Source organism: Saccoglossus kowalevskii, chromosome 6 (genome assembly GCF_978046115.1).
Source record: "Saccoglossus kowalevskii chromosome 6, keSacKowa6.1, whole genome shotgun sequence".
NCBI lineage: Eukaryota > Metazoa > Hemichordata > Enteropneusta > Harrimaniidae > Saccoglossus > Saccoglossus kowalevskii.
Window position 1 is genome coordinate 2669379 of NC_140646.1, and position 26504 is coordinate 2695882.

The 26504-nt window shown below is 41.4% G+C and overlaps 1 protein-coding gene across 1 annotated transcript in view; it reads left to right on the forward strand.

The window, feature by feature from the left end:
• The window catches only part of LOC100373947 (NACHT domain- and WD repeat-containing protein 1-like), a 92415-nt gene extending 74909 nt beyond the window's left edge, over window positions 1-17506 (forward strand). Inside the window, exons 10-11 of the mRNA XM_085499949.1 lie at window positions 16832-16956; window positions 17128-17506. Coding sequence (XP_085356075.1) covers window positions 16832-16956; window positions 17128-17336 — 334 coding nt within the window. The 3' untranslated portion in view covers window positions 17337-17506. The remainder of the gene's footprint in view (window positions 1-16831; window positions 16957-17127) is intronic.
• Window positions 17507-26504: the final 8998 nt, after the last annotated feature.

The window sequence follows — 26504 nt, forward strand, 5'->3', positions numbered from 1 at the left end:
TGTGTCAGTGTCAGTGCAGTGTAGTAATGGTCTATTATAGATCCACTCTGTGTCAGTGTCAGTACAGTGTAGTAATGGTCTATTATAGATCCACTCTGTGTCAGTGTCTGTGTCTGCGTCTGTGTCTGTGTCAGTGCAGTGTAGTAATGGTCTATTATAGATCCACTCTGTGTCAGTGTCAGTGTCAGTGTCTGTGTCTGTGTCTGTGTCTGTGTCTGTGTCAGTGTCAGTGTCTGTGTCTGTGTCTGTGTCTGTGTCTGTGTCTGTGTCTGTGTCTGTGTCAGTGTCTGTGTCAGTGCAGTGTAGTAATGGTTTATTATAGATCCACTCTGTGCCAGTGTTAGTACAGTGTAGTAATGGTCTATTACAGAGCCACTCTGTGTCAGTGTCAGTACAGTGTAGTAATGGTCTATAGATCCACTCTGTGCCAGTGTTAGTACAGTGAAGTAATTTTCTATTACAGAGCCACTCTGTGTCAGTGCAGTGTAGTAATGGTCTATAGATGCATTCTGTGTCAGTGTCAGTACAGTGTAGTAATGGTCTATTATAGATCCACTCTGTGCCAGTGTCAGTACAGTGCAGTAATGGTCTATTATAGATCCACTCTGCGTCAGTGTCAGTACAGTGTAGTAATGGTCTATTATAGATCCACACTGTGCCAGTGTCAGTACAGTGTAGTAATGGTCTATTATAGATCCACTCTGTGTCAGTGTCAGTACAGTGTAGTAGTGGTCTATTATAGATCCACTCTGTGTCAGTGTCAGTACAGTGTAGTAATGGTCTATTATAGATCCACTCTGTGTCAGTGTCAGTGCAGTGTAGTGTAGTAATGGTCTATTATAGATCCACTCTGTGTCAGTGTCAGTACAGTGTAGTAATGGTCTATTATAGATCCACACTGTGCCAGTGTCAGTACAGTGTAGTAATGATCTATTATAGATCCACTCTGTGTCAGTGTCTGTGTCAGTACAGTGTAGTAATAGTCTATTATAGATCCACACTGTGCCAGTGTCAGTACAGTGAAGTAATAGTCTATTGTAGATCCACTCTGTGCCAGTGTCAGTACAGTGTAGTAATGGTCTATTGTAGATCCACTCTGTGTCAGTGTCAGTACAGTGTAGTAATGGTCTATTATAGATCCACTCTGTGTCAGTGTCAGTATAGTGTAGTAATGGTCTATTATAGATCCACCCTGTGTCAGTGTCTGTGTCAGTACAGTGTAGTAATAGTCTATTATAGATCCACACTGTGCCAGTATCAGTACAGTGAAGTAATAGTCTATTGTAGATCCACTCTGTGCCAGTGTCAGTACAGTGTAGTTATGGTCTATTATAGATCCACTCTGTGCCAGTGTCAGTACAGTGTAGTAATGGTCTATTATAGATCCACTCTGTGTCAGTGCAGTGTAGTAATGGTCTATTTATAGATCCACTCTGTGTCAGTGTCAGTACAGTGTAGTAATGGTTTATTATAGATCCACTCTGTGCCAGTGTTAGTACAGTGTAGTAATGGTCTATTACAGAGCCACTCTGTGTCAGTGCAATGTAGTAATGGTCTATTATAGATCCACTCTGTGTCATTGTCAGTACAGTGTAGTAATGGTCTATTACAGATCCACTCTGTGTCAGTGTCTGTGTTAGTACAGTGTAGTAATGGTCTATTACAGAGCCACTCTGTGTCAGTGCAGTGTAGTAATGGTCTATTATAGATCCACTCTGTGTCAGTGTCAGTGCAGTGTAGTAATGGTCTATTATAGATCCACTCTGGGTCAGTGTCAGTACAGTGTAGTAATGGTCTATTATAGATCCACTCTGTGCTAGTGTCAGTGTCAGTGCCAGTGTCAGTACAGTGTAGTAATGGTCTATTATAGATCCACTCTGTGCTAGTGTCAGTGCCAGTGTCAGTACAGTGTAGTAATGGTCTATTATAGATCCACTCTGTGTCAGTACAGTGTAGTAATGGTCTATTATAGATCCACTCTTGGCTTGTGTCAGTGTCAGTGCCAGTGCCAGTGTCAGTACAGTACAGTGTAGTAATGGTCTATTATAGATCCACTCTGTGTCAGTACAGTGTAGTAATGGTCTATTATAGATCCACTCTGTGCTAGTGTCAGTGTCAGTGCCAGTGTCAGTACAGTGTAGTAATGGTCTATTATAGATCCACTCTTTGCTTGTGTCAGTGTCAGTGCCAGTGTCAGTACAGTACAGTGTAGTAATGGTCTATTATAGATCCACTCTGTGTCAGTACAGTGTAGTAATGGTCTATTATAGATCCACTCTGTGCCAGTGTTAGTACAGTGTAGTAATGGTCTATTACAGAGCCACTCTGTGTCAGTGTCAGTACAATGTAGTAATGGTCTATTATAGATCCACTCTGTGTCTGTGTCAGTACAGTGTAGTAATGGTCTATTATAGATCCACTCTGTGTCAGTGTCAGTACAGTGTAGTAATGGTCTATTATAGATCCACTCTGTGTCAGTGTCAGTACATTGTAGTAATGGTCTATTATAGATCCACTCTGTGTCAGTGTCAGTACAGTGTAGTAATGGTCTATTATAGATCCACACTGTGTCAGTGTCAGTGCAGTGTAGTAATGGTCTATTATAGATCCACTCTGTGTCAGTGTCAGTACAGTGTAGTAATGGTCTATTATAGATCCACTCTGTGTCAGTGTCAGTACAGTGTAGTAATGGTCTATTATAGATCCACTCTGTGTCAGTGTCAGTACAGTGTAGTAATGGTCTATTATAGATCCACACTGTGTCAGTGTCAGTGCAGTGTAGTAATGATCTATTATAGATCCACTCTGTGTCAGTGTCAGTACAGTGTAGTAATGGTCTATTATAGATCCACTCTGTGTCAGTGTCAGTACAGTGTAGTAATGGTCTATTATAGATCCACTCTGTGTCAGTGTCAGTGTCTGTGTTAGTACAGTGTAGTAATGGTCTATTACAGAGCCACTCTGTGTCAGTGCAGTGTAGTAATGGTCTATTATAGATCTACTCTGCGTCAGTGTCAGTACAGTGTAGTAATGGTCTATTATAGATCCACTCTGTGTCAGTGTCAGTACAGTGTAGTGTAGTAATGGTCTATTATAGATCCACTCTGTGTCAGTGTCAGTGTCTGTGTTAGTACAGTGTAGTAATGGTCTATTACAGAGCCACTCTGTGTCAGTGCAGTGTAGTAATGGTCTATTATAGATCTACTCTGCGTCAGTGTCAGTACAGTGTAGTAATGGTCTATTATAGATCCACTCTGTGTCAGTACAGTGTAGTGTAGTAATGGTCTATTATAGATCCACTCTGTGTCAGTGTCAGTACAGTGTGGTAATGGTCTATTATAGATCCACTCTGTGTCAGTGTCAGTATAGTGTAGTAATGGTCTATTATAGATCCACTCTGTGTCAGTGTCAGTGCAGTGTAGTAATGGTCTATTATAGATCCACTCTGTGTCAGTGTCAGTACAGTGTAGTAATGGTCTATTATAGATCCACTCTGTGTCAGTGTCTGTGTCTGCGTCTGTGTCTGTGTCAGTGCAGTGTAGTAATGGTCTATTATAGATCCACTCTGTGTCAGTGTCAGTGTCAGTGTCAGTGTCTGTGTCTGTGTCTGTGTCAGTGTCAGTGTCTGTGTCTGTGTCTGTGTCTGTGTCTGTGTCTGTGTCTGTGTCTGTGTCTGTGTCAGTGTCTGTGTCAGTGCAGTGTAGTAATGGTTTATTATAGATCCACTCTGTGCCAGTGTTAGTACAGTGTAGTAATGGTCTATTACAGAGCCACTCTGTGTCAGTGTCAGTACAGTGTAGTAATGGTCTATAGATCCACTCTGTGCCAGTGTTAGTACAGTGAAGTAATTTTCTATTACAGAGCCACTCTGTGTCAGTGCAGTGTAGTAATGGTCTATAGATGCATTCTGTGTCAGTGTCAGTACAGTGTAGTAATGGTCTATTATAGATCCACTCTGTGCCAGTGTCAGTACAGTGCAGTAATGGTCTATTATAGATCCACTCTGCGTCAGTGTCAGTACAGTGTAGTAATGGTCTATTATAGATCCACACTGTGCCAGTGTCAGTACAGTGTAGTAATGGTCTATTATAGATCCACTCTGTGTCAGTGTCAGTACAGTGTAGTAGTGGTCTATTATAGATCCACTCTGTGTCAGTGTCAGTACAGTGTAGTAATGGTCTATTATAGATCCACTCTGTGTCAGTGTCAGTGCAGTGTAGTGTAGTAATGGTCTATTATAGATCCACTCTGTGTCAGTGTCAGTACAGTGTAGTAATGGTCTATTATAGATCCACACTGTGCCAGTGTCAGTACAGTGTAGTAATGATCTATTATAGATCCACTCTGTGTCAGTGTCTGTGTCAGTACAGTGTAGTAATAGTCTATTATAGATCCACACTGTGCCAGTGTCAGTACAGTGAAGTAATAGTCTATTGTAGATCCACTCTGTGCCAGTGTCAGTACAGTGTAGTAATGGTCTATTGTAGATCCACTCTGTGTCAGTGTCAGTACAGTGTAGTAATGGTCTATTATAGATCCACTCTGTGTCAGTGTCAGTATAGTGTAGTAATGGTCTATTATAGATCCACCCTGTGTCAGTGTCTGTGTCAGTACAGTGTAGTAATAGTCTATTATAGATCCACACTGTGCCAGTGTCAGTACAGTGAAGTAATAGTCTATTGTAGATCCACTCTGTGCCAGTGTCAGTACAGTGTAGTTATGGTCTATTATAGATCCACTCTGTGCCAGTGTCAGTACAGTGTAGTAATGGTCTATTATAGATCCACTCTGTGTCAGTGCAGTGTAGTAATGGTCTATTTATAGATCCACTCTGTGTCAGTGTCAGTACAGTGTAGTAATGGTTTATTATAGATCCACTCTGTGCCAGTGTTAGTACAGTGTAGTAATGGTCTATTACAGAGCCACTCTGTGTCAGTGCAATGTAGTAATGGTCTATTATAGATCCACTCTGTGTCATTGTCAGTACAGTGTAGTAATGGTCTATTACAGATCCACTCTGTGTCAGTGTCTGTGTTAGTACAGTGTAGTAATGGTCTATTACAGAGCCACTCTGTGTCAGTGCAGTGTAGTAATGGTCTATTATAGATCCACTCTGTGTCAGTGTCAGTGCAGTGTAGTAATGGTCTATTATAGATCCACTCTGGGTCAGTGTCAGTACAGTGTAGTAATGGTCTATTATAGATCCACTCTGTGCTAGTGTCAGTGTCAGTGCCAGTGTCAGTACAGTGTAGTAATGGTCTATTATAGATCCACTCTGTGCTAGTGTCAGTGCCAGTGTCAGTACAGTGTAGTAATGGTCTATTATAGATCCACTCTGTGTCAGTACAGTGTAGTAATGGTCTATTATAGATCCACTCTTGGCTTGTGTCAGTGTCAGTGCCAGTGCCAGTGTCAGTACAGTACAGTGTAGTAATGGTCTATTATAGATCCACTCTGTGTCAGTACAGTGTAGTAATGGTCTATTATAGATCCACTCTGTGCTAGTGTCAGTGTCAGTGCCAGTGTCAGTACAGTGTAGTAATGGTCTATTATAGATCCACTCTTTGCTTGTGTCAGTGTCAGTGCCAGTGTCAGTACAGTACAGTGTAGTAATGGTCTATTATAGATCCACTCTGTGTCAGTACAGTGTAGTAATGGTCTATTATAGATCCACTCTGTGCCAGTGTTAGTACAGTGTAGTAATGGTCTATTACAGAGCCACTCTGTGTCAGTGTCAGTACAATGTAGTAATGGTCTATTATAGATCCACTCTGTGTCTGTGTTAGTACAGTGTAGTAATGGTCTATTACAGAGCCACTCTGTGTCAGTGCAGTGTAGTAATGGTCTATTATAGATCCACTCTGTGCCAGTGTCAGTACAGTGTAGTATTGGTCTATTATAGATCCACTCTGTGCCAGTGTCAGTACAGTGTATTAATGGTCTATTGTAGATCCACTCTGTGTCAGTGTCAGTACAGTGTAGTAATGGTCTATTATAGATCCACTCTGTGTCAGTGTCAGTATAGTGTAGTAATGGTCTATTATAGATCCACCCTGTGTCAGTGTCAGTACAGTGTAGTAATGGTCTATTATAGATCCACTCTGTGCCAGTGTCAGTACAGTGTAGTAATGGTCTATTATAGATCCACTCTGTGCCAGTGTCAGTACAGTGTAGTAATGGTCTATTATAGATCCACTCTGTGTCAGTGTCAGTATAGTGTAGTAATGGTCTATTATAGATCCACTCTGTGTCAGTGTCAGTATAGTGTAGTAATGGTCTATTATAGATCCACCCTGTGTCAGTGTCAGTACAGTGTAGTAATGGTCTATTATAGATCCACTCTGAGTTAGTGTCTGTGTCAGTGTCTGTGTCTGTGTCAGTGCAGTGTAGTAATGGTATATTATAGATCCACTCTGTGCCAGTGTTAGTACAGTGTAGTAATGGTCTATTACAGAGCCACTCTGTGTCAGTGTCAGTGCAATGTAGTAATGGTCTATTATAGATCCACTCTGTGTCATTGTCAGTACAGTGTAGTAATGGTCTATTACAGAGCCACTCTGTGTCAGTACAGTGTAGTAATGGTCTATTATAGATCCACTCTGTGCTAGTGTCAGTGTCAGTGCCAGTGTCAGTACAGTGTAGTAATGGTCTATTATAGATCCACTCTTTGCTAGTGTCAGTGTCAGTGCCAGTGTCAGTACAGTGTAGTAATGGTCTATTATAGATCCACTCTGTGCCAGTGTCAGTACAGTGTAGTAATGGTCTATTATAGATCCACTCTGTGTCAGTGTCAGTACAGTGTAGTAATGGTCTATTATAGATCCACTCTGTGCCAGTGTCAGTACAGTGTAGTAATGGTCTATTATAGATCCACTCTGTGTCAGTGCAGTGTAGTAATGGTCTATTTATAGATCCATTCTGTGTCAGTGTCAGTACAGTGTAGTAATGGTCTATAGATCCATTCTGTGTCAGTGTCAGTACATTGTAGTAATGGTCTATTATAGATCCACTCTGTGTCAGTGTCAGTACAGTGTAGTAATGGTCTATTATAGATCCACACTGTGTCAGTGTCAGTGCAGTGTAGTAATGGTCTATTATAGATCCACTCTGTGTCAGTGTCAGTACAGTGTAGTAATGGTCTATAGATCCACTCTGTGCCAGTGTTAGTACAGTGTAGTAATGGTCTATTACAGAGCCACTCTGTGTCAGTGTCAGTGCAGTGTAGTAATGGTCTATAGATCCACTCTGTGCCAGTGTTAGTACAGTGTAGTAATGGTCTATTATAGATCCACTCTGTGTCAGTGTCAGTACAGTGTAGTAATGGTCTATAGATCCACTCTGTGCCAGTGTTAGTACAGTGTAGTAATGGTCTATTATAGATCCACACTGTGTCAGTGTCAGTGCAGTGTAGTAATGGTCTATTATAGATCCACTCTGTGTCAGTGTCAGTACAGTGTAGTAATGGTCTATAGATCCACTCTGTGCCAGTGTCAGTACAGTGTAGTAATGGTCTATTACAGAGCCACTCTGTGTCAGTGTCAGTACAATGTAGTAATGGTCTATTATAGATCCACTCTGTGTCAGTGTCAGTACAGTGTAGTAATGGTCTATTATAGATCCACTCTGTGTCAGTGTCAGTGTCTGTGTTAGTACAGTGTAGTAATGGTCTATTACAGAGCCACTCTGTGTCAGTGCAGTGTAGTAATGGTCTATTATAGATCTACTCTGCGTCAGTGTCAGTACAGTGTAGTAATGGTCTATTATAGATCCACTCTGTGTCAGTGTCAGTACAGTGTAGTGTAGTAATAGTCTATTATAGATCCACTCTGTGTCAGTGTCAGTGTCTGTGTTAGTACAGTGTAGTAATGGTCTATTACAGAGCCACTCTGTGTCAGTGCAGTGTAGTAATGGTCTATTATAGATCTACTCTGCGTCAGTGTCAGTACAGTGTAGTAATGGTCTATTATAGATCCACTCTGTGTCAGTGTCAGTACAGTGTAGTGTAGTAATGGTCTATTATAGATCCACTCTGTGTCAGTGTCAGTACAGTGTGGTAATGGTCTATTATAGATCCACTCTGTGTCAGTGCCAGTACAGTGTAGTAATGGTCTATTATAGATCCACTCTGTGTCAGTGTCAGTACAGTGTAGTAATGGTCTATTATAGATCCACTCTGTGTCAGTGTCAGTGTCAGTGTCTGTGTCTGTGTCTGTGTCTGTGTCTGTGTCTGTGTCTGCGTCTGTGTCTGTGTCTGTGTCAGTGCAGTGTAGTAATGGTCTATTATAGATCCACTCTGTGTCAGTGTCAGTGTCAGTGTCTGTGTCTGTGTCTGTGTCTGTGTCTGTGTCTGTGTCTGTGTCTGTGTCTGTGTCTGTGTCTGTGTCTGTGTCAGTGTCTGTGTCAGTGCAGTGTAGTAATGGTTTATTATAGATCCACTCTGTGCCAGTGTTAGTACAGTGTAGTAATGGTCTATTACAGAGCCACTCTGTGTCAGTGTCAGTACAGTGTAGTAATGGTCTATTATAGATCCACTCTGTGTCAGTGTCTGTGTCAGTGTTAGTACAGTGAAGTAATTTTCTATTACAGAGCCACTCTGTGTCAGTGCAGTGTAGTAATGGTCTATAGATCCATTCTGTGTCAGTGTCAGTACAGTGTAGTAATGGTCTATTATAGATCCACTCGGTGCCAGTGTCAGTACAGTGCAGTAATGGTCTATTATAGATCCACTCTGTGTCAGTGTCAGTATAGTGTAGTAATGGTCTATTATAGATCCACTCTGTGCCAGTGTTAGTACAGTGTAGTAATGGTCTATTATAGATCCACTCTGTGTCAGTGTCAGTACAGTGTAGTAATGGTCTATTATAGATCCACTCTGCGTCAGTGTCAGTACAGTGTAGTAATGGTCTATTATAGATCCACACTGTGCCAGTGTCAGTACAGTGTAGTAATGGTCTATTATAGATCCACTCTGTGTCAGTGTCAGTACAGTGTAGTAGTGGTCTATTATAGATCCACTCTGTGTCAGTGTCAGTACAGTGTAGTAATGGTCTATTATAGATCCACTCTGTGTCAGTGTCAGTGCAGTGTAGTGTAGTAATGGTCTATAGATCCATTCTGTGTCAGTGTCAGTACAGTGTAGTAATGGTCTATTATAGATCCACTCTGTGTCAGTGTCAGTACAGTGTATTAATGGTCTATTATAGATCCACACTGTGCCAGTGTCAGTACAGTGTAGTAATGGTCTATTATAGCTCCACTCTGTGTCAGTGTCTGTGTCAGTACAGTGTAGTAATAGTCTATTATAGATCCACACTGTGCCAGTGTCAGTACAGTGAAGTAATAGTCTATTGTAGATCCACTCTGTGCCAGTGTCAGTACAGTGTAGTAATGGTCTATTGTAGATCCACTCTGTGTCAGTGTCAGTACAGTGTAGTAATGGTCTATTATAGATCCACTCTGTGTCAGTGTCAGTATAGTGTAGTAATGGTCTATTATAGATCCACCCTGTGTCAGTGTCTGTGTCAGTACAGTGTAGTAATAGTCTATTATAGATCCACACTGTGCCAGTGTCAGTACAGTGAAGTAATAGTCTATTGTAGATCCACTCTGTGCCAGTGTCAGTACAGTGTAGTTATGGTCTATTATAGATCCACTCTGTGCCAGTGTCAGTACAGTGTAGTAATGGTCTATTATAGATCCACTCTGTGTCAGTGCAGTGTAGTAATGGTCTATTTATAGATCCACTCTGTGTCAGTGTCAGTACAGTGTAGTAATGGTTTATTATAGATCCACTCTGTGCCAGTGTTAGTACAGTGTAGTAATGGTCTATTACAGAGCCACTCTGTGTCAGTGCAATGTAGTAATGGTCTATTATAGATCCACTCTGTGTCATTGTCAGTACAGTGTAGTAATGGTCTATTACAGATCCACTCTGTGTCAGTGTCTGTGTTAGTACAGTGTAGTAATGGTCTATTACAGAGCCACTCTGTGTCAGTGTCAGTACACTGTAGTAATGGTCTATTATAGATCCACTCTGTGTCAGTGCAGTGTAGTAATGGTCTATTATAGATCCACTCTGTGTTAGTGTCAGTACAGTGTAGTAGTGGTCTATTATAGATCCACTCTGGGTCAGTGTCAGTACAGTGTAGTAATGGTCTATTATAGATCCACTCTGTGCTAGTGTCAGTGTCAGTGCCAGTGTCAGTACAGTGTAGTAATGGTCTATTATAGATCCACTCTGTGCTAGTGTCAGTGCCAGTGTCAGTACAGTGTAGTAATGGTCTATTATAGATCCACTCTGTGTCAGTACAGTGTAGTAATGGTCTATTATAGATCCACTCTGTGCTAGTGTCAGTGTCAGTGCCAGTGTCAGTACAGTGTAGTAATGGTCTATTATAGATCCACTCTTTGCTTGTGTCAGTGTCAGTGTCAGTGTCAGTGCCAGTGCCAGTGTCAGTACAGTACAGTGTAGTAATGGTCTATTATAGATCCACTCTGTGTCAGTACAGTGTAGTAATGGTCTATTATAGATCCACTCTGTGCCAGTGTTAGTACAGTGTAGTAATGGTCTATTACAGAGCCACTCTGTGTCAGTGTCAGTACAATGTAGTAATGGTCTATTATAGATCCACTCTGTGTCTGTGTCAGTGTCTGTGTTAGTACAGTGTAGTAATGGTCTATTACAGAGCCACTCTGTGTCAGTGCAGTGTAGTAATGGTCTATTATAGATCCACTCTGCGTCAGTGTCAGTACAGTGTAGTAATGGTCTATTATAGATCCACTCTGTGTCAGTGCAGTGTAGTAATGGTCTATTATAGATCCACTCTGTGTCAGTGTCAGTACAGTGTAGTAGTGGTCTATTATAGATCCACTCTGGGTCAGTGTCAGTACAGTGTAGTAATGGTCTATTATAGATCCACTCTGTGCTAGTGTCAGTGTCAGTGCCAGTGTCAGTACAGTGTAGTAATGGTCTATTATAGATCCACTCTGTGTCAGTACAGTGTAGTAATGGTCTATTATAGATCCACTCTGTGCTAGTGTCAGTGTCAGTGCCAGTGTCAGTACAGTGTAGTAATGGTCTATTATAGATCCACTCTTTGCTAGTGTCAGTGTCAGTGCCTGTGTCAGTACAGTGTAGTAATGGTCTATTATAGATCCACTCTGTGCTAGTGTCAGTGCAGTGCCAGTGTCAGTACAGTGTAGTAATGGTCTATTATAGATCCACTCTGTGTCAGTGTCAGTACAGTGTAGTAATCGTCTATTGTAGATCAACTCTGTGTCAGTGTCAGTACAGTGTAGTAATGGTCTATTATAGATCCACTCTGTGCCAGTGTCAGTACAGTGTAGTAATGGTCTATTATAGATCCACTCTGTGTCAGTGCAGTGTAGTAATGGTCTATTATAGATCCACTCTGTGTCAGTGTCAGTACAGTGTAGTAGTGGTCTATTATAGATCCACTCTGGGTCAGTGTCAGTACAGTGTAGTAATGGTCTATTATAGATCCACTCTGTGCTAGTGTCAGTGTCAGTGCCAGTGTCAGTACAGTGTAGTAATGGTCTATTATAGATCCACTCTGTGTCAGTACAGTGTAGTAATGGTCTATTATAGATCCACTCTGTGCTAGTGTCAGTGTCAGTGCCAGTGTCAGTACAGTGTAGTAATGGTCTATTATAGATCCACTCTTTGCTAGTGTCAGTGTCAGTGCCTGTGTCAGTACAGTGTAGTAATGGTCTATTATAGATCCACTCTGTGCTAGTGTCAGTGCAGTGCCAGTGTCAGTACAGTGTAGTAATGGTCTATTATAGATCCATTCTGTGTCAGTGTCAGTACAGTGTAGTAATGGTCTATAGATCCATTCTGTGTCAGTGTCAGTACAGTGTAGTAATCGTCTATTGTAGATCAACTCTGTGTCAGTGTCAGTACAGTGTAGTAATGGTCTATTATAGATCCACTCTGTGCCAGTGTCAGTACAGTGTAGTAATGGTCTATTATAGATCCACTCTGTGCTAGTGTCAGTACAGTGTAGTAATGGTCTATTATAGATCCACTCTGTGCTCGTGTCAGTGTCAGTGCCAGTGTCAGTACAGTGTAGTAATGGTCTATTATAGATCCACTCTGTGCCAGTGTCAGTACAGTGTAGTAATGGTCTATTATAGATCCACTCTGTGTCAGTGCAGTGTAGTAATGGTCTATTATAGATCCACTCTGTGTCAGTGTCAGTACAGTGTAGTAATGGTCTATTATAGATCCACTCTGTGCCAGTGTCAGTACAGTGTAGTAATGGTCTATTATAGATCCACTCTGTGCCAGTGTCAGTACAGTGTAGTAATGGTCTATTATAGATCCACTCTTTGCTAGTGTCAGTGTCAGTGTCAGTGTCAGTGTCAGTACAGTGTAGTAATGGTCTATTATAGATCCACTCTGTTCCAGTGTCAGTACAGTGTAGTAATGGTCTATTATAGATCCACTCTGTGTCAGTGCAGTGTAGTAATGGTCTATTATAGATCCACTCTGCGTCAGTGTCAGTACAGTGTAGTAATGGTCTATTATAGATCGTCCACTCTGTGCCAGTGTCAGTACAGTGTAGTAATGGTCTATTATAGATCCACTCTGTGCCAGTGTCAGTACAGTGTAGTAATGGTCTATTATAGATCCACTCTGTGCCAGTGTCAGTACAGTGTAGTAATGGTCTATTATAGATCCACTCTGTGTCATTGTCAGTATAGTGTAGTAATGGTCTATTATAGATCCACTCTGTGTCAGTCTCAGTACAGTGTATTAATGGTCTATTATAGATCCACTCTGCGTCAGTGTCAGTACAGTGTAGTAATGGTCTATTATAGATCCACTCTGTGCCAGTGTCAGTACAGTGTAGTAATGGTCTATTATAGATCCACTCTGCGTCAGTGTCAGTGTCAGTACAGTGTAGTAATGGTCCATTATAGATCCACTCTGTGCCAGTGTCAGTACAGTGTAGTAATGGTCTATTATAGATCCACTCTGTGCCAGTGTCAGTACAGTGTAGTAATGGTCTATTATAGATCCACTCTGTGTCAGTGTCAGTATAGTGTAGTAATGGTCTATTATAGATCCACTCTGTGTCAGTCTCAGTACAGTGTATTAATGGTCTATTATAGATCCACTCTGCGTCAGTGTCAGTACAGTGTAGTAATGGTCTATTATAGATCCACTCTGTGCCAGTGTCAGTACAGTGTAGTAATGGTCTATTATAGATCCACTCTGCGTCAGTGTCAGTGTCAGTACAGTGTAGTAATGGTCCATTATAGATCCACTCTGTGCCAGTGTCAGTACAGTGTAGTAATGGTCTATTATAGATCCACTCTGTGTCAGTGTCAGTGCAGTGTAGTAATGGTCTATTATAGATCCACTCTGTGTCAGTGTCAGTACAGTGTAGTAATGGTCTATTATAGATCCACTCTGTGTCAGTGTCAGTACAGTGTAGTAGTGGTCTATTATAGATCCACTCTGGGTCAGTGTCAGTACAGTGTAGTAGTGGTCTATTATAGATCCACTCTGTGCTAGTGTCAGTGTCAGTGCCAGTGTCAGTACAGTGTAGTAATGGTCTATTATAGATCCACTCTGTGCTAGTGTCAGTGTCAGTGCCAGTGTCAGTACAGTGTATTAATGGTCTATTATAGATCCACTCTGCGTCAGTGTCAGTACAGTGTAGTAATGGTCTATTATAGATCCACTCTGTGCCAGTGTCAGTACAGTGTAGTAATGGTCTATTATAGATCCACTCTGTGTTAGTGTCAGTACAGTGTAGTAATGGTCTATTATAGATCCACTCTGCGTCAGTGTCAGTGTCAGTACAGTGTAGTAATGGTCCATTATAGATCCACTCTGTGCCAGTGTCAGTACAGTGTAGTAATGGTCTATTATAGATCCACTCTGTGTCAGTGTCAGTGCAGTGTAGTAATGGTCTATTATAGATCCACTCTGCGTCAGTGTCAGTACAGTGTAGTAATGGTCTATTATAGATCCACTCTGTGTCAGTGTCAGTGCAGTGTAGTAATGGTCTATTATAGATCCACTCTGCGTCAGTGTCAGTACAGTGTAGTAATGGTCTATTATAGATCCACTCTGCGTCAGTGTCAGTGTCAGTACAGTGTAGTAATGGTCCATTATAGATCCACTCTGTGCCAGTGTCAGTACAGTGTAGTAATGGTCTATTATAGATCCACTCTGTGCCAGTGTCAGTACAGTGTAGTAATGGTCTATTATAGATCCACTCTGTGTCAGTGTCAGTGCAGTGTAGTAATGGTCTATTATAGATCCACTCTGTGTCAGTGTCAGTACAGTGTAGTAGTGGTCTATTATAGATCCACTCTGGGTCAGTGTCAGTACAGTGTAGTAGTGGTCTATTATAGATCCACTCTGTGCTAGTGTCAGTGTCAGTGCCAGTGTCAGTACAGTGTAGTAGTGGTCTATTATAGATCCACTCTGTGCTAGTGTCAGTGTCAGTGCCAGTGTCAGTACAGTGTAGTAATGGTCTTTTATAGATCCACTCTGTGCCAGTGTCAGTACAGTGTAGTTTAGTAATGGTCTATTATAGATCCACTCTGTGCTAGTGCCAGTGTCAGTGTCAGTACAGTGTAGTAATGGTCTATTATAGATCCACTCTGTGCCAGTGTCAGTACAGTGTAGTAATGGTCTATTATAGATCCACTCTGTGTCAGTGCAGTGTAGTAATGGTCTATTTATAGATCCACTTTGTGTCAGTGTCAGTACAGTGTAGTAATGGTCTATTATAGATCCACTCTGTGCCAGTGTCAGTACAGTGTAGTAATGGTCTATTATAGATCCACTCTGTGTCAGTGTCAGTATAGTGTAGTAATGTTCTATTATAGATCCACTCTATGTCAGTCTCAGTACAGTGTATTAATGGTCTATTATAGATCCACTCTGCGTCAGTGTCAGTACAGTGTAGTAATGGTCTATTATAGATCCACTCTGTGCCAGTGTCAGTACAGTGTAGTAATGGTCTATTATAGATCCACTCTGTGCCAGTGTCAGTACAGTGTAGTAATGGTCTATTATAGATCCACTCTGTGCTAGTGTCAGTGTCAGTGCCAGTGTCAGTACAGTGTATTAATGGTCTATTATAGATCCACTCTGCGTCAGTGTCAGTACAGTGTAGTAATGGTCTATTATAGATCCACTCTGTGCCAGTGTCAGTACAGTGTAGTAATGGTCTATTATAGATCCACTCTGTGTTAGTGTCAGTACAGTGTAGTAATGGTCTATTATAGATCCACTCTGCGTCAGTGTCAGTGTCAGTACAGTGTAGTAATGGTCCATTATAGATCCACTCTGTGCCAGTGTCAGTACAGTGTAGTAATGGTCTATTATAGATCCACTCTGTGTCAGTGTCAGTGCAGTGTAGTAATGGTCTATTATAGATCCACTCTGCGTCAGTGTCAGTACAGTGTAGTAATGGTCTATTATAGATCCACTCTGTGTCAGTGTCAGTGCAGTGTAGTAATGGTCTATTATAGATCCACTCTGCGTCAGTGTCAGTACAGTGTAGTAATGGTCTATTATAGATCCACTCTGCGTCAGTGTCAGTGTCAGTACAGTGTAGTAATGGTCCATTATAGATCCACTCTGTGCCAGTGTCAGTACAGTGTAGTAATGGTCTATTATAGATCCACTCTGTGCCAGTGTCAGTACAGTGTAGTAATGGTCTATTATAGATCCACTCTGTGTCAGTGTCAGTGCAGTGTAGTAATGGTCTATTATAGATCCACTCTGCGTCAGTGTCAGTACAGTGTAGTAGTGGTCTATTATAGATCCACTCTGGGTCAGTGTCAGTACAGTGTAGTAGTGGTCTATTATAGATCCACTCTGTGCTAGTGTCAGTGTCAGTGCCAGTGTCAGTACAGTGTAGTAATGGTCTATTATAGATCCACTCTGTGCTAGTGTCAGTGTCAGTGCCAGTGTCAGTACAGTGTAGTAATGGTCTTTTATAGATCCACTCTGTGCTAGTGCCAGTGTCAGTGTCAGTACAGTGTAGTAATGGTCTATTATAGATCCACTCTGTGCCAGTGTCAGTACAGTGTAGTAATGGTCTATTATAGATCCACTCTGTGTCAGTGCAGTGTAGTAATGGTCTATTTATAGATCCACTTTGTGTCAGTGTCAGTACAGTGTAGTAATGGTCTATTATAGATCCACTCTGTGCCAGTGTCAGTACAGTGTAGTAATGGTATATTATAGATCCACTCTTTGCTAGTGTCAGTGTCAGTGCCAGTGTCAGTACAGTGTAGTAATGGTCTTTTATAGATCCACTCTGTGCCAGTGTCAGTACAGTGTAGTGTAGTAATGGTCTATTATAGATCCACTCTGTGCTAGTGCCAGTGTCAGTGTCAGTACAATGTAGTAATGGTCTATTATAGATCCACTCTGTGTCAGTGTCAGTACAGTGTAGTAATGGTCTATTATAGATCCACTCTGTGCTAGTGCCAGTGTCAGTGTCAGTGCAGTGTAGTAATGGTCTATTATAGATCCACTCTGTGCCAGTGTCAGTACAGTGTAGTAATGGTCTATTATAGATCCACTCTGTGTCAGTGTCAGTGCAGTGTAGTAATGGTCTATTATAGATCCACTCTGTGCCAGTGTCAGTACAGTGTAGTAATGGTCTATTATAGATCCACTCTGTGCTAGTGTCAGTGTCGGTGTCAGTGCAAGTGTCAGTGTCAGTGTCAGTGCAAGTGTCAGTGCAAGTGTCAGTGTCAGTACAGTATAGTAATGGTCTATTATAGATCCATAATGTAAAGGGAATTCACACATGATTCTTTGTTTTCACAGGCATACATTGCGAGGACACACCCATCCTATTGACAGAATTTACATGAGTGAGATTGGGAATCGTTGTCTGACTTATGATTCATCTCAGCTTGATAGAAGTGTTAGACTGTGGGATCTACAGAATGGTAAGAATATTATTGGTTGCTACACATCATGTGACCACATTTCAGCAATTAAAATCATGCTAACCATAAACCATGCGATACCCTGCTACTAGTTCAATGCCCTACAGTAGGATTCATGTTCATCTGAACATGTTACTGGTTTGCACTTAATTAAACCCTTTCTTTTCCTAGGTGTATGCTTGGCAACATTCACCACAGATGTACCAATCAGCTGCTGCCAGATAAACGCTAATGGTACGAGTGCTGTGATAGGTCTGGACAAGCTGGAAGGCATAATCACTCTGCGACTTCGCACATCCGACTCTGCACCGATTCCTGAAAACAACACCATATATGGTGATGCTGCAAGAATGTCAACAGTTTTTGATCTAAAAAAATAAAAAATTAAATAAAACACGGATAAAATATTTGACAACGGATGTAAATCTCAGTAAAAGTAATATTTTCTATATGTACAAGTTCTACCTTGGTATGCAGCTTGTTTCTATCCCACAAGACAATGTACAATTAGGTTAGCCTCATTGGTTGAAAGAAATCTACACCTGCAAAATATTATTGTCATATTTAAGTTATTGTGTGAATTCCATTTCAGTTCACATTTTGGGAGATAACTAACCTTTCCACAATTGAGATGAATGGACGGATTTCATTCATAGTAAAACATCAAGATGTGCAACAAAGTATGAAATTAGAATGATCACTGTATATTTTCCTGCAAACTTGCATCAGACTTGCAAAGGCAAAGTATTGATGACAATGAAACAAATGATTCAGTCTATTAGGGAACATAAAGTATGGTTTATAAAGTATTACTACACTACTACACAGCATTTGTCAGTGAGGATATCTGTCCTCAGTGGATTATAAGTCAGGTTATCAGATTGTCACTTGAAGTATCTGTACATTAAGGTGGGGTGTCCTTATAGTGAGTCTTAGCATTGGGTTATGGCCTTAGCCTGGCTGTCAGTGTAGGCATGTCTTTAGTCATATGTCCTTAACTGGGTGTCAGTGGGAGCATATGTCCTTAGCTTGGTGTCAGTGGGATCATATGTCCTTAGCTGGGTGTTAGTGGAAGCATTTGTCCTTAGCTGGGTGCCAGTGGGAGCATATGTCCTTAGCTGGGTGTCAGTGGGAGCATATGTCCTTAGCTGGGTGTCAGTGGGAGCATATGTCCTTAGCTGGTTATCAGTGGGAGCATATGTCATTAACTGGGTATCAGTGGGAGCATATGTCATTAACTGGGTGTTAGTGGGAGCATATGTCATTAACTGGGTGTCAGTGGGAGCATATGTCATTAACTGGGTGTCAGTGGGAGCATATGTCATTAACTGGGTGTCAGTGGGAGCATATGGGGTGTCAGGTCCATTGTGTGGTGTGGGGCATCTGTGGACTTTGTGCTCCTTTGTCTTAGTGGGTACATTGTAGGGTGTCAGTTGGGGCATCTGTTCTTAGCTTTGGTGTCAGAGAAGGCACATATCCCTTGTGTGGTGTGGGGTCTGTGGGAGATTTATACACTGCAAAATGTTAGTGAGATGTAAGTCTGGAAAGTGTTATCCTTGAAAAGTGTCAATCGAGGCTTCATTGAAGAATATTATTGGTTTCATTCCTTTAACCGTAAGATCTTTCTTTGTTTCACTTCTTCTCAGTTATACACAGGGTCTTTCCATATAATATTTTTACTGTATATAATATAATTTTAAGCTGAAATGCATTTGATCATTTTCTTTCTGACAGAAAGCACTTATTATATGCATAAAGGTGATTTTATTGTTGTAGTGAGTTAATCAAGAAATGATGGTTTGGGGATTGTGTACTCTATGAGAAGGCTACAGATAGGGTGGGTATATCCTGTTACAGATACGGTGGGTATATCCTGCTATAGATTCGGTGGGTATATCCTGCTACAGATAGAGTGGGTATATCCTGTTACAGATACAGTTGGTATATCCTGCTATAGATACGGTGGGTATATCCTGCTACAGATAGGATGGGTATATCCTGCTATAGATACGGTGGGTATATCCTGCTACAGAAACAGTGGGTATATCCTGCTACAGATACAGTGGGTATATCCTGCTATAGATACAGTGGGTATATCCTGCTATAGATACGGTGGGTATATCCTGCTACAGATACAGTGGGTATATTCTGCTACAGATACGGTTGGTATATCCTGCTACAGATACGGTGGGTATATCCTGCTATAGATACGGTGTGTATATCCTGCTATAGATACGGTGTGTCTATCCTGCTACAGATACGGTGTGTATATCCTGCTACAGATACGGTGTGTATATCCTGCTACAGATAGGGTGAGTATATCCTGCTCAAGATACGGTGGGTATATCCTGCTCAAGATACGGTGGGTATATCCTGCTACAGATACGGTGGGTATATCCTGCTACAGATACAGTCGGTATATCCTGCTACAGATACGTGGGTATATACTGCTATAGATACAGTGGGTATATCCTCTCACAAATACGTTGGGTATATCCTGCTCCATGTATAGCTAAAATGGGTATATCCTGCTACAGATACGGTGGGTATATCTTGCTATAGATACAATGGGTACATCCTGCTACAGATACGGTGGGTATATACTGCTATAGATACAGTGGATATATCCTCTCACAGATAGGTTGGGTATATTCTGCTCTATGTATAGCTAAAATGGGTATATCCTGCTACAGATACGGTGGGTATATCCTGCTATAGATACAGTGGATATATCCTACTACAGATATGTTGGGTATATCCTGCTACAGATACGGTGGGTATATCCTGTTACAGATATATTGAGTATATCCTGCTACAGATACGGTGGGTATATCCTACTACAGATATGGTGGGTATATCCTTCTATAGATACGGTGGGTATATCCTGCTACAGAAACAGTGGGTATATCCTGCAACAGATATGTTGGGTATATCCTGCTACAGATATGTTGGGTATATCCTGCTACAGATATCTTGGATATATCCTGCTACAGATATCTTGGATATATCCTGCTACAGATATCTTGGGTATATCCTGCTACAGATACGGTGGGTATATCCTGCTATAGATATGGTGGGTATATCCTGCTACAGATACGGTGGGCATATCCTGCTACAGATACGGTGGGTATATTCTGCTACAGATACGGTGGGTATATCCTGCTACAGATACGGTGGGTATATACTGCTATAGATACAGTGGGTATATCCTCTCACAGATAGGTTGGGTATATTCTGCTCTATGTATAGCTAAAATGGGTATATCCTGCTACAGATACGGTGGGTATATCCTACTACAGATACGGTGGGTATATCCAGCTACAGATACGGTGGGTATATCCTGCTATAGATACGGTGGGTATATCCTGCTACAGATACGGTGGGTATATCCTGCTACAGATATGTTAGGTATATCCTGCTACAGATACGGTGGGTATATCCTGCTATAGATACGGTGTGTATATCCTGCTACAGATACGGTGGGTATATCCTGCTATAGATACGGTGGGTATATCCTGCTATAGATACGGTGGGTATATCCTGCTACAGAAACAGTGGGTATATCCTACAACAGATATGGTGGGTATATCCTGCAACAGATACGTTGGGTATATCCTGCTACAGATATGTTGGGTATATCCTGCTACAGATATCTTGGATATATCCCGCTACAGATATGTTTGGTATATCCTGCTACAGATGGTGGGTATATCCTGCTATAGATACGGTGGGTATATCCTGCTATAGATACGGTGGGTATATCCTGCTATAGATACGGTGGGTATATCCTGCTACAGATACGGTGGGTATATACTGCTATAGATACAGTGGGTATATCCTCTCACAGATTGGTTGGGTATATTCTGCTCTATGTATAGCTAAAATGGGTATATCCTGCTACAGATACGGTGGGTATATCCTGCTACAGATATGGTGGGTATATCCTGCTACAGATATGTTGGGTATATCCTGCTACAGATATGTTGAGTATATCCTGCTACAGATACGGTGGGTATATCCTGCTATAGATACGGTGGGTATATCCTGCTATAGATACGGTGGGTATATCCTGCTATAGATACGGTGGGTATATCCTGCTATAGATACGGTGGGTATATCCTGCTATAGATACGGTGGGTATATCCTGCTATAGATACGGTGGGTATATCCTGCTATAGATACGGTGGGTATATCCTGCTATAGATACGGTGGGTATATCCTGCTACAGAAACAGTGGGTATATCCTGCTACAGTTATGTTAGGTATATCCTGCTACAGATATGGTGGGTATATCCTGCTACAGATATGTTAGGTATATCCTGCTACAGATATCTTGGGTATATCCTGCTACAGATATCTTGGGTATATCCTGCTACAGATACGGTGGGTATATCCTGCTACAGATACGGTGGGTATATCCTGCTACAGATACGGTGGGTATATCCTGCTACAGATACGGTGGGTATATCCTGCTACAGATACGGTGGGTATATCCTGCTACAGATACGGTGGGTATATCCTGCTACAGATACGGTGAGTATATCCTGCTACAGATACGGTGGGTATATCCTGCTACAGATACGGTGGGTATATCCTGCTACAGATACAGTGGGTATATCCTGCTACAGATACGGTGGGTATATCCTGCTACAGATACGGTGGGTATATCCTGCTACAGATATGTTGGGTATATCCTGCTACAGATACGGTGGGTATATCCTGCTACAGATACGGTGGGTATATCCTACTCCATGTATAGGGGTATATGCTATATAGCATGCTAACAGGAAGTTCACTCATGATTCTATGTTGTTATTGTTACAAATTATATCTCTCAAATTTTGTGAAATTATTTAATATTTAACAGGGTTTTTCAAATGATTGAGAGAAATTAAAAATGTCAGTGTCTTTGCAATTGGTACCTTCACAGCATTCATACACAAATTTATTATTGTTTTATTAAAATCTGTATTTTTCTTCATATCATTATCTCCAAATGTATCCAATATTTGGTGTAATTATGATATTACATCATGTTTTGTGATTTTTAGACACCAGTGTCCAATAGTTACATTTTGCTTTCTGATGACAATTGTCATAGGTGTAATGTACATGGGATAAAACAGACGTAGACGTACCTCAGAAAATTGCTACTTCAGTGTTTGTATAGCCATTGCAAAAATGAAATAACTTGCTGCCAATGATATTTACCCGTTAACAAGGGTTAGTTTACCATCCCATAACCACCCTATTCTTCACAGACATATTGTGTCCTTTTGTAATTACTATGAATATACATAATAATGTAAAATAATTGTTCAAACTCATAAATCGCACAATCTTTGCAAATTTTTCCTGCTCCATTAATGGATGATTTAAACCTAGCTAATTTGCAATCCTGTCCATATCTAACCTAATACCCCCCCCACTTTGCAATCCTGTCCATAGCTAACCTAACACCCCCCCCACACACACATTGCAATCCTGTCCATATCTAACATACCCCCCCCACATTGCAATCCTGTCATATCTAACCTAACACCCCCCCCCACATTGCAATCCTGTCCATAGCTAACCTAACACCCCCCCCCACACACACACACATTGCAATCCTGTCCATATCTAACCTAACACCCCCCACATTGCAATCCTGTCCATAGCTAACCTAATAACCCCCCCCCACATTGCAATCCTGCTCATAGCTAACCTAATACCCCCCCCCCCACATTGCAATCCTTCCATAGCTAACCTAACACCCCCACATTGCAATCCTGTCATATCTAACCTAACACCCCCCACATTGCAATCCTGTCCATAGCTAACCTGATACCCCCCCACACACACACACCCATTGCAATCCTGTCATATCTAACCTAACACCCCCCCCACACATTGCAATCCTGTCCATATCTAACCTAACACCCCCCACATTGCAATCCTGTCCATAGCTAACCTAATACCCCCCACACACACACACACATTGCAATCCTGTCCATAGCTAACCTAACACCCTTCACATTGCAATCCTGTCATATCTAACCTAACACCCTTCACATTGCAATCCTGTCATATCTAACCTAACACACACCCCCCCCCACACACATTGCAATCCTGTCATATCTAACCTAACACCCCCCACATTGCAATCCTGTCCATAGCTAACCTAATACCCCCACACACACATTGCAATCCTGTCCATAGCTAACCTAATACCCCCCCCCCACATTGCAATCCTGTCCATAGCTAACCTAACACCCTTCACATTGCAATCCTGTCATATCTAACCTAACACCCTTCACATTGCAATCCTGTCATATCTAACCTAACACCCCCCCCCCCCACACACACACACACACATTGCAATCCTGTCATATCTAACCTAACACCCCCACATTGCAATCCTGTCATATCTAACCTAACACCCCCCACATTGCAATCCTGTTCATATCTAACCTAACACCCCCCCCACACACACACACACACATTGCAATCCTGTCATATCTAACCTAACACCCCCCCCACACACACACACATTGTAATCCTGTCATATCTAACCTAACACCCCCCACATTGCAATCCTGTCCATAGCTAACCTAATACCCCACACACACATTGCAATCATGTTCATATCTAACCTAACACCCCCACATTGCAAGCCTGTCCATAGCTAACCTAACACCCCCCCACACACACACACATTGCAATCCTGTCATATCTAACCTAACACCCCCCACATTGCAATCCTGCCCATAGCTAACCTAATACCCCCACACACACACACATTGCAATCATGTTCATATCTAACCTAACACCCCCCACATTGCAAGCCTGTCCATAGCTAACCTAGTACCCCCCACATTGCAATCCTGTCATATCTAACCTAACACACACACCCCACATTGCAAGCCTGTCCATAGCTAACCTAATACCCCCCACACACATTGCAATCCTGTCATATCTAACCTAACAGCCCCCCCCCCCCCCACATTGCAAGCCTGTCCATAGCTAACCTAATACCCCCCACACACACATTGCAATCCTGTTCATATCTAACCTAATACCCCCCACATTGCAAGCCTGTCATATCTAACCTAACAGCCCCCCCCCCCCCCCACATTGCAAGCCTGTCCATAGCTAACCTAATACCCCCACACACACATTGCAATCCTGTTCATATCTAACCTAACACCCCCCAAATTGCAATCCTGTCCATAGCTAACCTAATACCACCCCACCCCCACATTGCAAGCCTGTCCATAGCTAACCTAATACCCCCCACACACATTGCAATCCTGTTCATATCTAACCTAACACCCCCCAAATTGCAATCCTGTCATATCTAACCTAACACACCCCCCCCCCCCACATTGCAAGCCTGTCCATAGCTAACCTAACAGCCCCCCCCCCACATTGCAAGCCTGTCCATAGCTAACCTAATACCCCACACACACATTGCAATCCTGTTCATATCTAACCTAACACCCCCCAAATTGCAATCCTGTCATATCTAACCTAACACCCCCCCCACATTGCAAGCCTGTCCATAGCTAACCTAATACCCCACACACACACACACATTGCAATCCTGTCATATCTAACCTAACAGCCCCCCCAATTGCAATCCTGTTCATATCTAACCTAACACCCCCCAAATTGCAATCCTGTCCATAGCTAACCTAATACCACCCCACCCCCACATTGCAATCCTGTCCATAGCTAACCTAATACCCCCCACACACACATTGCAATCCTGTCCATATCTAACCTAATACCCCTCCCCCACATTGCAAGCCTGTCCATAGCTAACCTAATACCCCCCCCCACACACACACACATTGCAATCCTGTCCATAGCTAACCTAATACCCCTCCCCCACATTGCAAGCCTGTCCATAGCTAACCTAATACCCCCCACAGACACATTGCAATCCTGTCCATAGCTAACCTAATACCCCCCACATTGCAATCCTGTCCATAGCTAACCTAATACCCCTCCCCCACATTGTAATCCTGTCCATAGCTAACCTAATACCCCCCCCCAATTGCAATCCTGTCCATAGCTAACCTAATACCCCAATTGCAATCCTGTCCATAGCTAACCTAATACCACCCCACCCCGACACTACAAAATTAGTAAAAAGGTTACATTGTGAGCACCAAAATTAATTGAATTAATTAATTGTACAAACTATTTCTTTTATCATCAGTGTGTTGAATCCTATGCTACAACACTTCCAATATTTTCTGTTTTATGAGATTTGTGTGTATCTTTTATTTCTCAACCTTGCTTGCATTTATTGTCACTTCTCTTTGCAGTATTGTACTTGTTGTAATAGTCGTTATTTGAACTTCAACCAAATTTAGCATATTTTCTTATTTTTTAAGACTAATTTATAACTTATTTAAAGACCAAGTAGGCATTAGAAAAACTTTACTGTGGAAGTATTTGTTTTTGTTTCTATGAAAGGGGTCTGTGTTATCCATCTTTCTCCAAACTAACAGCACCATGTATGTATGGTGCAATATGTAAATATGCAGGATTGATATTTTTAAGTTGAGTTCTCTGTTATTTATTTTTAGTCCAAAGAGTATTTGTATTTTATAATACTATTGTATGTCCATTTCCTGCTTCTTAATGAAAAATAATCGAAAAAAAAGTAACATTTTCTCATGACTTGTTGGTGGTCCTATTGTAACTAGTCTATAGATTGGAGTAAACAGTGTGAAAACAAATACATGACTAAACTAGATAAGTCGTTGTGACATGGCGCTGACCCATTAAATGTTGGTGGGTGTGTCTGCTTCGACTTTTGATTCAAATCCTTGTATATGATGTTAGGTGTTCTATTTTTAGCAATTCCAGATCTATGTACTTTCTAGAATCACCACATTCTCTAATAGCATTCAAAGCTTACATGAAACCAAATCAAAATTTGGTTATTTCCACAAAGTTAGGAAAGCTGTCACTCAAGGTAAAGGAAAAAAAATGTGGTTTCTCCTATGACTTTATGATAGGTAGTTATAGTGAATGCTTGCAGTCAGTAATTTAGTGAACTGTCTTCCCTTCTTTGTACATAACATTGTAAAACTAACTGTTTTATGCTGTAAAATGTGTGCTTTTTTGTATTTCTACACACTTCTATAGGAATAAATTACATAGCTTCCTAACAGATTACCATGTGTTACTCAATTCATCGTAGTTTTGATAGTCACATTGTGTGTTTGTGATTGTAAATGCCACAGTTGTGGCCAGAGTCTTGTAAACACACAACACTGAGTGTCTTTATAAGATGGTGTGAATACACATTTTTATCAAAGTGAAAATTGTAAAATTAAAAGATTCTGCAATCTGCTGATTTGTCTCTGCACAAGTGCCAAACTGAAGTAAATACAAAAGGTCGCCCTCAGTGTTTGGTTGGTAAATTGTTTTCATTGCAGCACAACACATTGAATTAGAAGCCTACTCATGAATGCAAATACCCAGAATTTATTCATACTCCCAGGCATTTTATGGATATTGACGTAAAAAAAGTTTGAAATCACCAGCCT